The 13672-nt window shown below is 38.4% G+C and overlaps 1 protein-coding gene across 9 annotated transcripts in view; it reads left to right on the top strand.

The window, feature by feature from the left end:
- The first annotated feature begins 624 nt into the window (after positions 1-624).
- psd3l (pleckstrin and Sec7 domain containing 3, like) overlaps positions 625-13672 on the top strand; it is a 109618-nt gene continuing 96570 nt past the window's right edge. For 3 of the 9 annotated variants that reach the window (XM_047804554.1, XM_047804555.1, XM_027141200.2), the window contains exons 1-2: positions 625-824; positions 4155-5310. In XM_047804554.1, coding sequence (XP_047660510.1) covers positions 4246-5310 — 1065 coding nt within the window. In that variant the 5' untranslated portion in view covers positions 625-824; positions 4155-4245. The other 6 variants (XM_047804553.1, XM_027141199.2, XM_047804557.1 and 3 more) reach the window with 6 other exon arrangements.

Below are 13672 nucleotides of genomic sequence, written 5' to 3'. Positions count from 1 at the left end.
AATATGAATGAAATGTATTTTTGTGAACTTCTACACTATAGCCTGATTAGGTACACATAGTCTGAATAGGTTTATTTCATTCTTTTAAATCTCCACTTCAGCAGATTTTGTGCCAAGGCTGTAGTAAACAGACCTACTCATCTTTTTTCGTACTGGCTTAATTCCTCTTGCTCACTCACTGCACTGAAATGTTTTTACTGAGATGAATGAACCGTAAAAACACCAATAGTGGGCGAGTCAGTTAGGAATCGGTTCTTTTTTTAACGATTCGTTTCAATTGTGTAAGGACAAATCCAAATGATAGCTTTAGCTTTAAAAACAACGTAATTCTAATTATATATTAAGAATATTAAAAATAATAAATTAAATGTAAAAAATAGTAATAATAATAATAATAGTAATAATAATAGTAATAATAGTAATGATAGTAGTAGTAGTAGTAGTAATAATAATAATAATAATAATAATAATAATAATAATAATAATAATAATATAAAATGGTGTTTTAAAGGGCGCAGCATTTGGAGGTGAATCAAACGATTCAAAACACACGTCGTTCGATTCACCGAAATGACTCTGCTTATACGAGTCGACTCAGTAAAGCGAGTCGTCATGTCCAGTGCTTTTAAACTGGTGTGCATGAGCGTGTAGACGGAGATGTAACGGAGCTCTAACGTTAAACGAGGCGAACTAATATGGCAGTGAACATGATCACAGTGCGGGATTTAACACTGCATCCATCGGAACACATTTCACTAAATCACAGCACGTCTCAACATCAGTACAGGAGAACAGCCGGAGTGTGAGAGGACTGTACAAGCAAAGTAAGTAAGAGGGTTTAGTTTTAAGTTCTAAAGGAAAATCTGGAATCATTGAAAAACAAAAAGACAAACAAACAAAAAATTAGATAATTTTAGTGTATGGTGTGAATGTCAGTGCCATGTCATTTTAGGAAGATTATACTGATTATGCTGATAAAGTTTTGTTTAAAAAGATTTGTTATCTCATTTGATTTTTTATTTTTTTATTTTTGTAGTTAATAAATAACATATTTATGCCTTAATGTAGCTTCAAAAACTTTACATCACGAATCAGTGACATTCACTGACAGATACAAGAAAGTTCATGTCATTAGTGATATACAGCTATCAATATTTCACACCAAAAAAAAAAAAAAAAAAAAAAAAAACAAAAGCAACCGTCTTAACGACCCTTAAGGAATCAAAATCCTGAAAAATCCCTTAACCTCTCACCCACATTGAAATGATTTTCCATAATATTTTGTTTTCCTGATCAGATATTTAATCTAACTTCCAAAAATATGTCTGTACATCTTATATTTTGCATGAAAAGCTTAGTGTAATAAATGGCTTATAATGTTTAATAGTCTCTAGATGGCTTTTAACACTTTGACAGCCTAATATTATAAAAGGAGAAAATAAACTCAGCATGACTTTTCAATTTAATTGCAAATGAATGTCTTTAAGATGATGAAATATTTATCATTGAAAATAGATGTAAATGAATATGGTACTGGTGGTGTCCCAAATAGCAAATAACATGGTGTCAGTGGTGTCCCGAATACCAAAATAGCTTATGATTAGCCTAATTAAAAATACTAGTTACATAATATGTCAATCACCGGAAACTCAGATATTTAGCATGTAGAATTACAAGTATAGTACTGTCCACGTCTGACTACTGTAGATTCTTCTTTGTTTTGATGAGGGAACTACAGTAGATCCTTTTCTTCCTCTTTAATGTTTACTTTGGTGCCCATTCATTGCCCCAACAAGTTGTGCTCTTTATCGGCACTCCACCATCAAGCACTGCAGAGATGTGGGAGATGTGAGTTCAGATCTGCTCAACATGTCCTAACTTTTACTGGTTTTGTCTTGTCTCTTAGTGACATTTTTTATATTTTTTACATTTTACAATAATGATGCTGTTTATCCAGTTAATAGCTGCCTAGTGCCACTCATCAGTGTTGTATTGTACACAGTAAAAAAAACATCAGGTATTGTTAAAATAAGGCACCTTTCTTTGCTGGTTAAACACAGGGGCTCTTTGATCAAATGAAGCAGCTCTAAGATGCTCATCCAGATGTGTTCTCTTGCCGGTTTCAAGATTGTCCTGCCCACATCACTAGTTTGCCAAAACAATGATTTCATTGCCACTAAAGCCATCATCTGCAAGATTTTCATTGGCCTTCTTGAGAACTAGAAGCAGATCCTCCCTAAAAGAAAGGGTTCCCTTAGAGCCCCTCAAATGACATCATTTCCTCTGTGTTTGGTTTCAATAACGGGAGCCCCCAGGCGGGTTGACATTAGGAGTCCTCGCACACGCCTGTCCGTATGCAGTCATTCAGCATGTTTGCACACCCTCTTGACTTCGGGAAACAGTTCCACTGTGCTATAAAGTCTCAGTAACAAGGTGAGGATCGGGAGAGGAACTTCATAATATTTAAACATTTTACAGACTAATGCTCACCTGTCATGAAAGCAATTATAAAATGGCTTTCAGATATTGTCCCATTCATTGGTCCATTGCCATACATCTTGATGCTGGCTCAATGGCTTGAAATGGACTAGCAGGCCCACTAGAGTGTAACATTCATTGCTAAGATAAAAATATGTTATGGCCACTATTTTATGGTGCCCTTGTTCTTCTTCTTCTTTCGGCTTTTCCCTTCAGGGGTCGCCACAGCGAATCATCTCTCTCCACCTATCCCTATCTTCTGCATCCTCAACACTTGCAGCCACTAGCTTCATATCCTCATTAATTACATCCATATACCTCCTCTTTGGCCTTCCTCTTTGCCTCCTGCCTGGCAGCTCCATGTCCAACGTTCTCCTACCAATATACTTACTCTCCCTCCTCTGAACATGTCCAAACCATCTTAACCTGGCCTCCCTAACTTTGTCCCCCAAACGTCCAACATGAGCTGTCCCTCTTTTACGGTGCCCTTGATGGTGCTTAATTTAGGGAGCAGGTACAGTTTGTCTGCATGCTAAAGAAATAGCAGGAAAATTAGTACTGAGCAGGTAATTAAAACAAAAAGAATGCATGTTCATTGCTTGCATGGCTTACATCATGTATAAAAAGTGTTACGTTTTTGACGATGTATAAACTCTGACTCTATCTATTCATTTTAATTTACAGAACAACCATAATACACTTTATACTGTAATATTCTGGATATCACTATTTTAAGTCAGTCCCACACTATCACAGATTGTAGCATCAGAACTAAGATACTGTTTACAATATATTTTACAATACACTCTCACACCATCACATCATAATTCATCCTTTATTCCTTTTATCTATCCAAACTCATTTGTCTATCCCTACTCTGATTCATAGATACAGTTAAGCAAATGAACTTCCTTGCACACTTGCACTTGTGCACATCGTCACCTCGGGAATCAACGACGTTCTGGTTGATAATGACGGACATTATACAGTATTTGGGCAATGACTGAACATAAGTTTGGCTTCAGGTCTCACGAGTAAATTAATTATGATGCTTCCTGAGCGTTTATCTTCAGATGTTATAGATTGCTCTTGAATTTGGCTTATGTATTCTGTTTTTTTATAGGTTTGAGAAATTGTTGCTAATAATGACTAGAGGGAATTGAAATCAGTAAATGACTGGATAATTAGCAAATTATGGTAATTTATATAAAAATACACAAAAAAGGTTGTCTCATAAGGGTGTTTAAGTTAGTCCCCTGTAGATCCCCTGTAAGTGCCCTATAATAACCAAACCCTTGAGGAATGCTTCATGAGGGTGATTTTATTCTTATTACCATTTATTACCAAATTACTCTCGCTATTGAGAGATTCTCTCTATGTTTGTTAAAAGACCTTTCACTTACTTTTGTGTAATTGCTCACTGTTTATTAGGATGGAGAGCTAAGAATGTTTTTTTTTTCTATTGATGGTGCAACACAAATGTGTGTAGATGTTAGAGATTTATGTAACCTATTTATGTAACATTTGCTGAAACTAGAATTTGTCAGATTTGCAGAAATTGTCTGGCTGGAGGTAAAGAAAGAGCATGAACTAAAAAATACATGAGGGTTATTTGTTCAGAGTTTGCACCCCAAAAAATGATCTAATTTCTTATGAGTATATTTTTGTGTTTTCAGGCCAGTAGTAACCTCCTAGGTTAGTCTGGGAAAACCTGTGCACTTCTGCTCCCTCCCCATTGCACCAAGAGACTACACTCCCATTCAGGAAATGGGAGATCATCATCAGGTCAAGACTTCCTTCCTTTTTATCCAACTGCAGTCACCCTCCAGGGCTCAGCAGTGCCAACCTTCTGCTGAATCTGTGAGCTTGGTCACTCCAGAGGACGTATCATCAGCCACAGCAGCTGCAGACACAACACAACCTTCAGTCGGAGACCTAGAGAGCACCTACGAAAGGGAAGGTGAAAGTATAACTGATTACAAGGATGCGACAAATGACAACATATTACTGAGTGAAGATAGTAAACCTATACGAGAGGAATCACCTTCACCACTATTTGCTGATGGGATTACAGAAAAGAGCTATTTCTCAAATTCAACAAGAGTAGATAACAAACTGGCTAACAAACACACCAATTCATCATCGAGCTGTGAATGTCTAATAGGAAATGTGTTTCTAACGAAAACAGATTCTCAGGAGTGCTTGAGTTGTGAATTCACCAAATCCCTAAATTCAGTATCTGAGAGGGATAACTCTGTTGAACACTCTGTTGAGTTCATTTGGCCCTTGTGTCAGGACGGTCCTGAAACCATGAGTGAAGCGATTCCGTCTCCATCGCTGGGGAATTTTCCCAAATCTTCTTTTGGTCCCAGAGTGAGTTTCCTCTACCCGTCAACAGAATCTGACTCCCTGAACAAGACTACACCATGTAATCCAGATCCGAGCCCAACGCCCAGTGGAGTGCTTCCAGCTTGTGCACCAACCTCTACTTTTCTGCCGAGCACACATCGGCCATCGCACAGCAGCTGGGTGCACAGTGCCAAGCACAAGGAGGAGGCTGCTGCTCAAGAAAAAACACACACTGCGCCGAGCCCGAACACAGAGAGGACCACTTTTGTTTCAGCTGTCATCAAGAGGTCTTCGATGCTCTGTGGGGATGTCTGGAAACCAGCATACAGTTCTCCTGAAGTGACTTCTGCTGTGGAAAAGTCTTCTGAAATCCTTTCTCTTTCTGGAGGTGCAGGAAAACCAAACCAAACTACACTGACTACTGAATCTCTGCACACTGATACAGCACCATCAACCATGCTTCGGTCTGCAGCACCTGAAAAGGTACGACTCTCTTTAATTCTGGTGACATAGTCTTTAAATTCATTCTCATCTTTAAAGCACAAAATACTAATCACAACATTATATGAGAGTCCATACTTTTACATTAATTAAAGTTGAGGTACTGAACATTCCAGACTGAAAATAAGATTTAAATTGGTTTATTTAATATTTACATATTATACTGAACATAAATTAGGATTTTAGACTCTTGATTTACTCATCAACTGAAAGGGCGAGACTATAAGATTTAACCACACCAGAGTGGATAATGGTTGAAGGCTACACACCCTGATGGACAGATTACAGCTGTGTATCCAAAAGTAATTTCAGTCATTCCTGCCAGTAAATGGACCAGAAAGAATTTTCATCTTCCTTTGCTTTTGCCATTTTCCAGCGGCTGTTCTTTTCAATTTCTTGTCCTTTCTTATATAATAATAATACAAAAAAATAAATAAATAAGTCCTGAGTATGCCAGTAAAAGCTCAGCTCTGTTTAAACCCGGTTTGTTGGTATAGAAACTGACCACATGATTTGCAGAAAGACGTCAGTTATTGGCACTGGTTGAACCGTAACAAACAAACAAACAAATAAATACATGTAAATGATTTAATAAGTTAACACTGATATTGAGTGTTCAGAAAGGCACCTTTAAATAAAATGTATTATTATTATTATTATTATTATTATTATTATTATTATTTAAGAAAACTTTATTTCCTCTTTAATGAAAGATCAACTAAATGAAAAAAATCTAAATAAAAAAAAAATGAACAGAAATAAGAAGAAATACGAAGAGGTTATAGAATATGATGCACAATACGTTGTAGCATGATGTTAAATTATATTACATGTTATTACATTATTATATGTTGTAACACTACAGAATATGCAAGCATTGCAGAATGAAAAGAATTAAATGTATATGTATCTGTGTGTTAAACGTGCAGGTGAGTTACATGTAGTAAAAGTAAAGAGTAGTGTGCAGAATGAGGATGGCGTAAAAAAGTCCTAAAATCCATATTGTAGCAGCCCTGGGTGTTATATCTGGGTACCCTTAAGAGACATATTACAGCCAACAAATGCATTTCACTATGTTTATATTTACAGTATTATTTAAATTATTAGTACAGTGATATTGTTCTATTTTATTGTAATAGTTTGTTTATCTTCTTCTACTTCTTAATATTACACTGCTTTTATATTATAGAAATTCAAATATTTTATTGAAACAAATATTTTATTGAAACAGCTTTTCCCACATTGCTGATTTTGCTCCTTACACATGCTGTCTCACATTTCAGTGCTGTTTTGCACAATTCTTTACGATATCTCATATAACTGCTGCTATAATACTGTGTTCGTTCCAGTCTTTCTGCACATGTGATATTGTTTGAACATTTACACTGTTCAGTGCTGTTTTTGTTTATTGTCTTTTGTGTAGTGGCTTTTGTGTAATGTCTTGTATTTTTTGTTTGCACTGTCTTTTGTCCTGCACTGTCTTTTGGTCTTTTGGTCTTTTGTCCTGCACTGTCCTTCTGTCTTTTTGTCTTTTGTCCTGCACTGTCTTTCTGTCTATCTGTCATTTTCTCTGGTCCTGCACTGTCTTTCTGTCCTTATAGCTTTTGTCCTGCACTGTCTTTCCGTCTTTCTGTCTTTTATGTTGTACAGATGCACTTTATGTATCTAGGACTAACTTACTAGGTCCTTATAGCACTGTCTTTGTTTTATGTAGCTCCCTGATCCTGGAGAAACGTTGTCTTATTTCACTGTTTACTGCAACAGCTATATATGGTTCAAATGACAATAAAAGTTTCTTGACTTGACATCAACATTAACTGGAGTCAGGTTTTCTTGCACTGTGCAGATTACGCATATTAATACATACACTTTGGTCATGGCGGCCTGTTAGAAATAGTTTAGTTTAGTAATAAATAATAAGTAAAAAAAAAAATTACTTTACTTAACTTTTTCATATATTGCCTTCCCGAGAGAAGAAAACATCGACACTGTATGTCTACAATATAAAGCTATAGTTCTGTAGCAGTTTCCTTACCACCAGCAGCCCACTAACACTGAAGATTATAGGCTCCAAAAATATACCGATGATGATTATATGCTTTTTCCCCCCTCTCTTTAATATTTACATACTCAGCATCTATGAATACATAGAATTGAAACGAATCGGGTAGAATTAAACCAATCAAGATTAGGAACTGTTTAATATCTGAAAATAATAATAATAATAATAATAATAATAATAATAATAATAATAATAATAATAATAATAATAATAATAATAATAATCTTTTAATATATTCAATTCCTGCTCATCCTAAAGAGAAAGTAAGAAAGACACATCACCTCTCTGTCTCTTTATACAATCCATAACAAATGTTGAACCCTGATGACAGACAGTTAACTAGCGTAACTTTCATTTCAATCCCCCCCGCCGCTTCTCTCATGGATCCTACCACAGCGTTGTCCTAGCGTTGGACTTTCTCCTTGGAACGTACCAAGTGTCACTAAAACGGGGGGAGGGGGAGGGATGATGGAATATGGACAACAAAACCCAAGCCCTTAGCGCAAGGCTCAAAGCATGACATATGAGATCCGGGGGATGTTTAATAGATGAGCTCCAGGCAGTATATTGGTGAGTATTTTCTGTAATGGCTTGATTGATGCAGCAGTGTTTTCACTTCTCTCCTATTTCTTCACGAGCGCCTTGTGTCACGCCTTCAGTTCAACAAAGTGCTGCTGTAACTCGGTAAATCGCTATAAACGCTCAATGTCCTGTTTTAGAAAGAGACTTCGGACGTCATTCACGCGTCTGTGTGTTCAGTAGGTTGTATGTAAACCTGTTTATAAAGAGCTGGAGTCTTCACTACACACTGTTTATATATGGACCTGGAAGATGGGGTACGTGAGATGCTCGAGCTACCTTTTGTGTCGGATTTGAACTGTTATTACTGTTTAATGAACTAGTTTGTGATTATACTGTATACTGATTATACTGTGTAGACGTGTGAGGTTGATGAGAGATGTACTGAGAGCAGACTGCGGCTTTATGTCTGTTTAGTTTCGTTATTAAAACTGGTTCGTCTGCAACGTTGTTACACGACACGGTGAAGCTGGTGGGGACAGTGACAGGCTAATAGCTTTATGGCTAAAGCTAGCAGGACAGAGAGGGTGTGTGTGTGTGTGTGTGTGTGTGTGTGTGTGTGTGTGAGAGAGAGAGAGAGAGAGAGAGAGAGAGAGAGAGAGAGAGAGAGAGAGAGTCTATCTCATGGCCACAAGTACACGTGGCTAGATAAAGCTGAAGTTGTTTATCTTTTCCCTGTCAGTGTCCTAAATTCAGCTGATTCAGATAAAATAGCCTCTATAGAGCCCAATGATATAGAAAAGAAGCACGGCGTCTCTCTCTCTCTCTCTCTCTCTCTCTCTCTCTCTCTCTCTCTCTCTCTCTCTCTCTCTCTCTCTCTCTCTCGCACACACACATACCTGCATATATTAAAACCCCTTTGTTTAAAAGGCTTTTGCCAACCTTAAGTTTAGCGTTATGTGAGGAATTGTGGAGGGCCATCATAAAGACCTGAAGACCTAAAGACCTGTGTGTGTGTGTGTGTGTGTGTGTGTGTGTGTGTGTGTGTGTGTGTGTGTGTGTGCATTTTCATCTAGTCGCACTGTAACAGCCTATGATGGTGTTATTACACATGCTGTCAAAAGCAAGTATTGCTACACAAGCTTCTCTGTGTCTGAGAGTGAATAAAGGAGTATGTGTATGTGACTGAGTGTTGAACAAAATCGGGTTCTGGTTTGGGGGGCACGGTGGCTTAGTGGTTAGCACGTTTGCCTCACACCTCCAGGGTTGGGGGTTCGATTCCTGCCTCCGCCTTGTGTGTGTGGAGTTTGCATGTTCTCCCCGTGCCTCGGGGGTTTCCCCCGGGTACTCCGGTTTCCTCCCCCGGTCCAAAGACATGCATGGTAGGTCGATTGGCTTCTCTGGAAATTCGTCTGTAGTGTGTGATTGCGTGAGTGAATGAGAGTGTGTGTTCCCTGTGATGGGTTGTATCCTGCCTCGATGCCCGATGACGTCTGAGATAGGCACAGGCTCCCCGTGACCCGAGAAGTTTTGACAAGCGGTAGAAAATGAATGAATGGTTCAGGTTTGTAGATAGATGTAGCTGATGTAGTTGATATCAGATGCTGACTGATTTATAGTTCACAGTTCAGATCATTGGTACCGAATTCATGGCGTATTCTCTCTGCATATGTTGTAAACATTAAATGTCGTAGACATTTTTTGTTGCTGCACAAAGGCTATACACCTCCATTAGTCATTATGACTTTGATCCCAGTAGGTCTGCTGGAGGAGGGCAGCTCATTATAATTCAGCTCTGATATATCTGTTCTTCATGCTTTAGTGACCAGCTCAGGATTTTACTAAGGAGATATTTACATGTAAATACACTGCCTGTTTAAATTATCCCCAGTGGGAGCAAAGCATTAAGGATAAATCTGCATTTTGGAAAGAAATAAAGATCAGACGCTGCTTGTTTTAAATAACTACTTCTTGGCAAATATTTGATTATATTCCACATGCTTTATTACTGCTCTACAAAGGACTGATGTCTCTTTCAATGTGTATTCCACCTTGTGACGGTCCACCAATTGTACTCTCATATGAACATATCTAAATCTGCCAAATACCAAAAACAATTAGATTCAGGAGAACTGCTAGAGAAACTGCTAGAGAAACATCATCAATAATTGGCTCTGCTTCGAATGTTTGTATCACGTGATTAACCACTTCATGTTTATATCCCTCTGTTTAGGAATCGATTCTGCGAGGATATCGGTATTACGGCAATGCTTCACAAGCTATATAATGTCCCGTCAGTGCCTGATAGTTAGTTGTGTATTGTTTTGGCAAAACAGTTGCGTGGCCTTATTCTTGAATTCTCAAATCCTTCCTAGAATGAGGAAGTGTGACAGAAGAGGAAGTTTCACATTTTCGCAATAAGATTTTTCTTAAGATTTTAATTCCCCCGTGTATATGACAAGAACATCCCCTGTAAGAAAAGCTTGTCTGTAAAGATATAAATGTATTTTATAGAATACAAACAGAGAAGTCGTCTCTCATTTACAGCTGGGTAATGGACACGAGTTTTTGTCTGTGCTGCCTAGTGACACGTAAGGCATAAACAGCTGGAATAAATGCTCCCTCTGTCTCAGTTTGTGTTATCAGAAAACAGCTGTGTATCGAAATATTTTCCTGTTTATTTGCCTTCCTGGATCTGGATGGAAAATGTATTGTAGTAGAATGTTCTTGCTGTTATGGCAACCTTTAGTGATGCTGAGATAGTAGATGTCTTTGCTTAGTGTCTTACATCAAATAGAACAAACTATTTTCTATGTAGGTTGCATGTAGCATTGCTGATATGTCCTCCTGCTCCACAGAGTTAAACAGATCTTCTCGAAATTCCCAGGCTGTGCTCTTCACGTCTGCTTCCTCTTCGGCATGCCCTACATGAGAGCCCTATAATTCACCTCATTAACTTGTTTTATTATCACTGCTCAAGTTCTCTTGCCCCGCAGGGCTCACATCCTGTCTCCGCTGGCGTCCTACAATAGTAGTGTAACGTATTCATTAATTCCAGGAAATGATAAATATTACATAGGCTACGGCACCGAATACACAGATAACTCGAGCATCGAATCGAATACGTCTGGTCGCATTAAAAGCCGTAAGCTGTCCTTAGACCCAGGTCTGATGAGTATAAATTGTGCAACACTAAAGAGTTTAAAATAATTGGCTTCTGCTACTAATGGATTTGAATTCTTTCAACATGTTGTAACATAGTGTAGCACCGGTGTTTAAGATAATAACTGTCTTAAAACAGCCAAGATAACAGACCAACATGCTGCTCTATCCCAAAAAGGGATCTAATCTTCAGCATGAACATAATGATTTGCTCTCTGTATGTGCTCGCTCCCAAATGACTCTGTTTGCACTAATAGGCGTTCTTGGTGTTTGTTTTTTAAACTGGTTTAATTTGCAGACCGGGGGGCACGGTGGCTTAGTGGTTAGCACGTTTGCCTCACACCTAGAGGGTTGGGGGTTCGATTCCCGCCTCCTCCTTGTGTGTGTGGAGTTTGCATGTTCTCCCCGTGCCTCGGGGGTTTCCTCCGGGTACTCCGGTTTCCGCCCCCGGGCCAAAGACATGCATCGTAGGTTGATTGGCATCTCTGGAAAATTGCCCGTAGTGTGTGAGTGAATGAGAGTGTGTGTGTGTGTGTGTGCCCTGCGATGGGTTGGCACTCCGTCCAGGGTGTATCCTGCCTCGATGCCTGATGACGCCTGAGATAGGCACAGGCTCCCCGTGACCCGAGGTAGTTTGGATAAGTGGTAGAAAATGAATGAATGAATGAATTTGCAGACCACTTCTGATTTTTTTCACATCCGTTATGGGACACGTTCAAAAGAGGTTTTAAATATGAATGAAAATGTTACGCAAAGATACGTTAGGCAAAAATAATTCATTTTTTGTACAGGTGACACATAAATCATGAAAGATGGAGTATAGTTAAGAGGAAATAAAAAAATCTTATAAGTCTTATAAGGGATAAAATACTTTAATTAAACCTCAGGGTAGCTACAGGAAATGAGCTGTTCTCAGGCCATGACAGAGCGAGGGTACAGTCGGTCCTGGGTTCCAGTGACTACATAAAAATAAAGGTCGTATATCAGAACACAAAGTGGATGAAGACCACGATAATCAAAAGAGGAACAACTTGTTCTTTCTAAAACCACGGTGAGGCGACTTGTAAAAAGTTTCAGCTTAGCATGTTTTAGTGGGTCCATGATACAAACAATCAGTTATTGGCAAGTCGTATAGGACAAAATTATGATCTGTGTACAGTGGATAGAAAAAGTCACACATTTCTGTTAAACCTGCAGGTCTTTAAGAGGCTGCAGGAATATCTGGCTTGTACCAATCACTCCCTGCACGAGACACTCAGATTGTTTACATATCTGGGCTATTGGGGTAGGGTGACTAGACAGAAGTTTTTTTTTATAATGAAAGAAAACATCTACGCCTGCCTAAATCATCACAAACCATGTAGTTGTGGTCTGATAAGACCAAGGTAACTGTTTTGATAAAAGTATGTTTAGCACAAAAACAAGACGACTTATTACCCATACAATGCAAGTTAGATGGTGAAGCATGGTGGTGGCAGCATCATGCAACAAAACAGCTTTAATTTAGCTGGGTTAGTTTAGTTTACATGGAGGGAATTATGGTTAGCACCAAAATGCCAGTCTATTTTTGGCACAAAATATAAAGAAAATGTTCATCTTCCAGCTTGATAATGAACCAAATAATAAATACATGGTCACCAAAATTAACGCAAGAAAGGTTACTTTAACAAAATATTAGTTAAGGGGGTTGCACACTTATGCAACCAGGCTATGGTACATATGGCTGTGGTTCTTTCTTTCTTTCTTTCTTTCTTTCTTTCTTTCTTTCTTTCTTTCTTTCTTTCTTTCTTTCTTTCTTTCTTTCTTTTTAATTTCTCTTTGTTTTTCCACTGTATCAGATTTAGATGTTTTATTAATATAATAATTATGAACGCCTGTGTCTGAGCAGTCTGGGAAAACCCATCAGATGTCACTGCAGCTGAATTGGAGAAGTTCTCACTGAAATCCTACCTACTAAACCCTTACGCCTAACCCACACAACGCTGTACAAAATAAAAGTACACCGTAAACACCGTCTTGCTCAACTCAGGAAGAGGATTTAGTGGTTAGAGCAGTGAGGTTGCTTTGGAAGCTTTCTTTTGGAATCCAGTGCAATTGGCAGGATTTGGCTGTGAACCCAAACCTAGACTCGTTTGAGCTCCGATGTGGAAAAATCACACAACGAAGACTCGGACACAATCTGATTACACACGACCAGTTCTCACGCTCTGTGTTCGGAGTATTAAGTAGATCAATTATGAACCATTGCATACTTTTTACTACCTACAAGCATCTGTGAATAAGCTCTTCAAAGTTACGAACCACGTTTATATGTTTTCTCTGATCCGATAACTATCTGATTTGTTAAAACTGTTCCATTTACATTAGGCCACATAAATGTGTCTCGGTGAATCGGATATCAATCCGATCTTTCTACTCCCGCCCAATATGCAAATATATTTTACCTCATTTCCAGGGTAATTGAAATGGGACATGATTTGGTGTGTGCGGTTTTCAGAATGCAATCAAAAAGAAGACGAATAAACGGTTATGCTACAAAAAACATCATTTAAAAAACATCATGTTTCTGGCGCAATGCACGACTCGTGAGTCACTTGCAAG

Source organism: Tachysurus fulvidraco, chromosome 20 (assembly GCF_022655615.1).
Source record: "Tachysurus fulvidraco isolate hzauxx_2018 chromosome 20, HZAU_PFXX_2.0, whole genome shotgun sequence".
In the NCBI taxonomy this organism is placed as follows: domain Eukaryota; kingdom Metazoa; phylum Chordata; class Actinopteri; order Siluriformes; family Bagridae; genus Tachysurus; species Tachysurus fulvidraco.
Note: the sequence above shows the minus strand (reverse complement) of the source record. Positions and strands in the feature narration are given on the sequence as shown.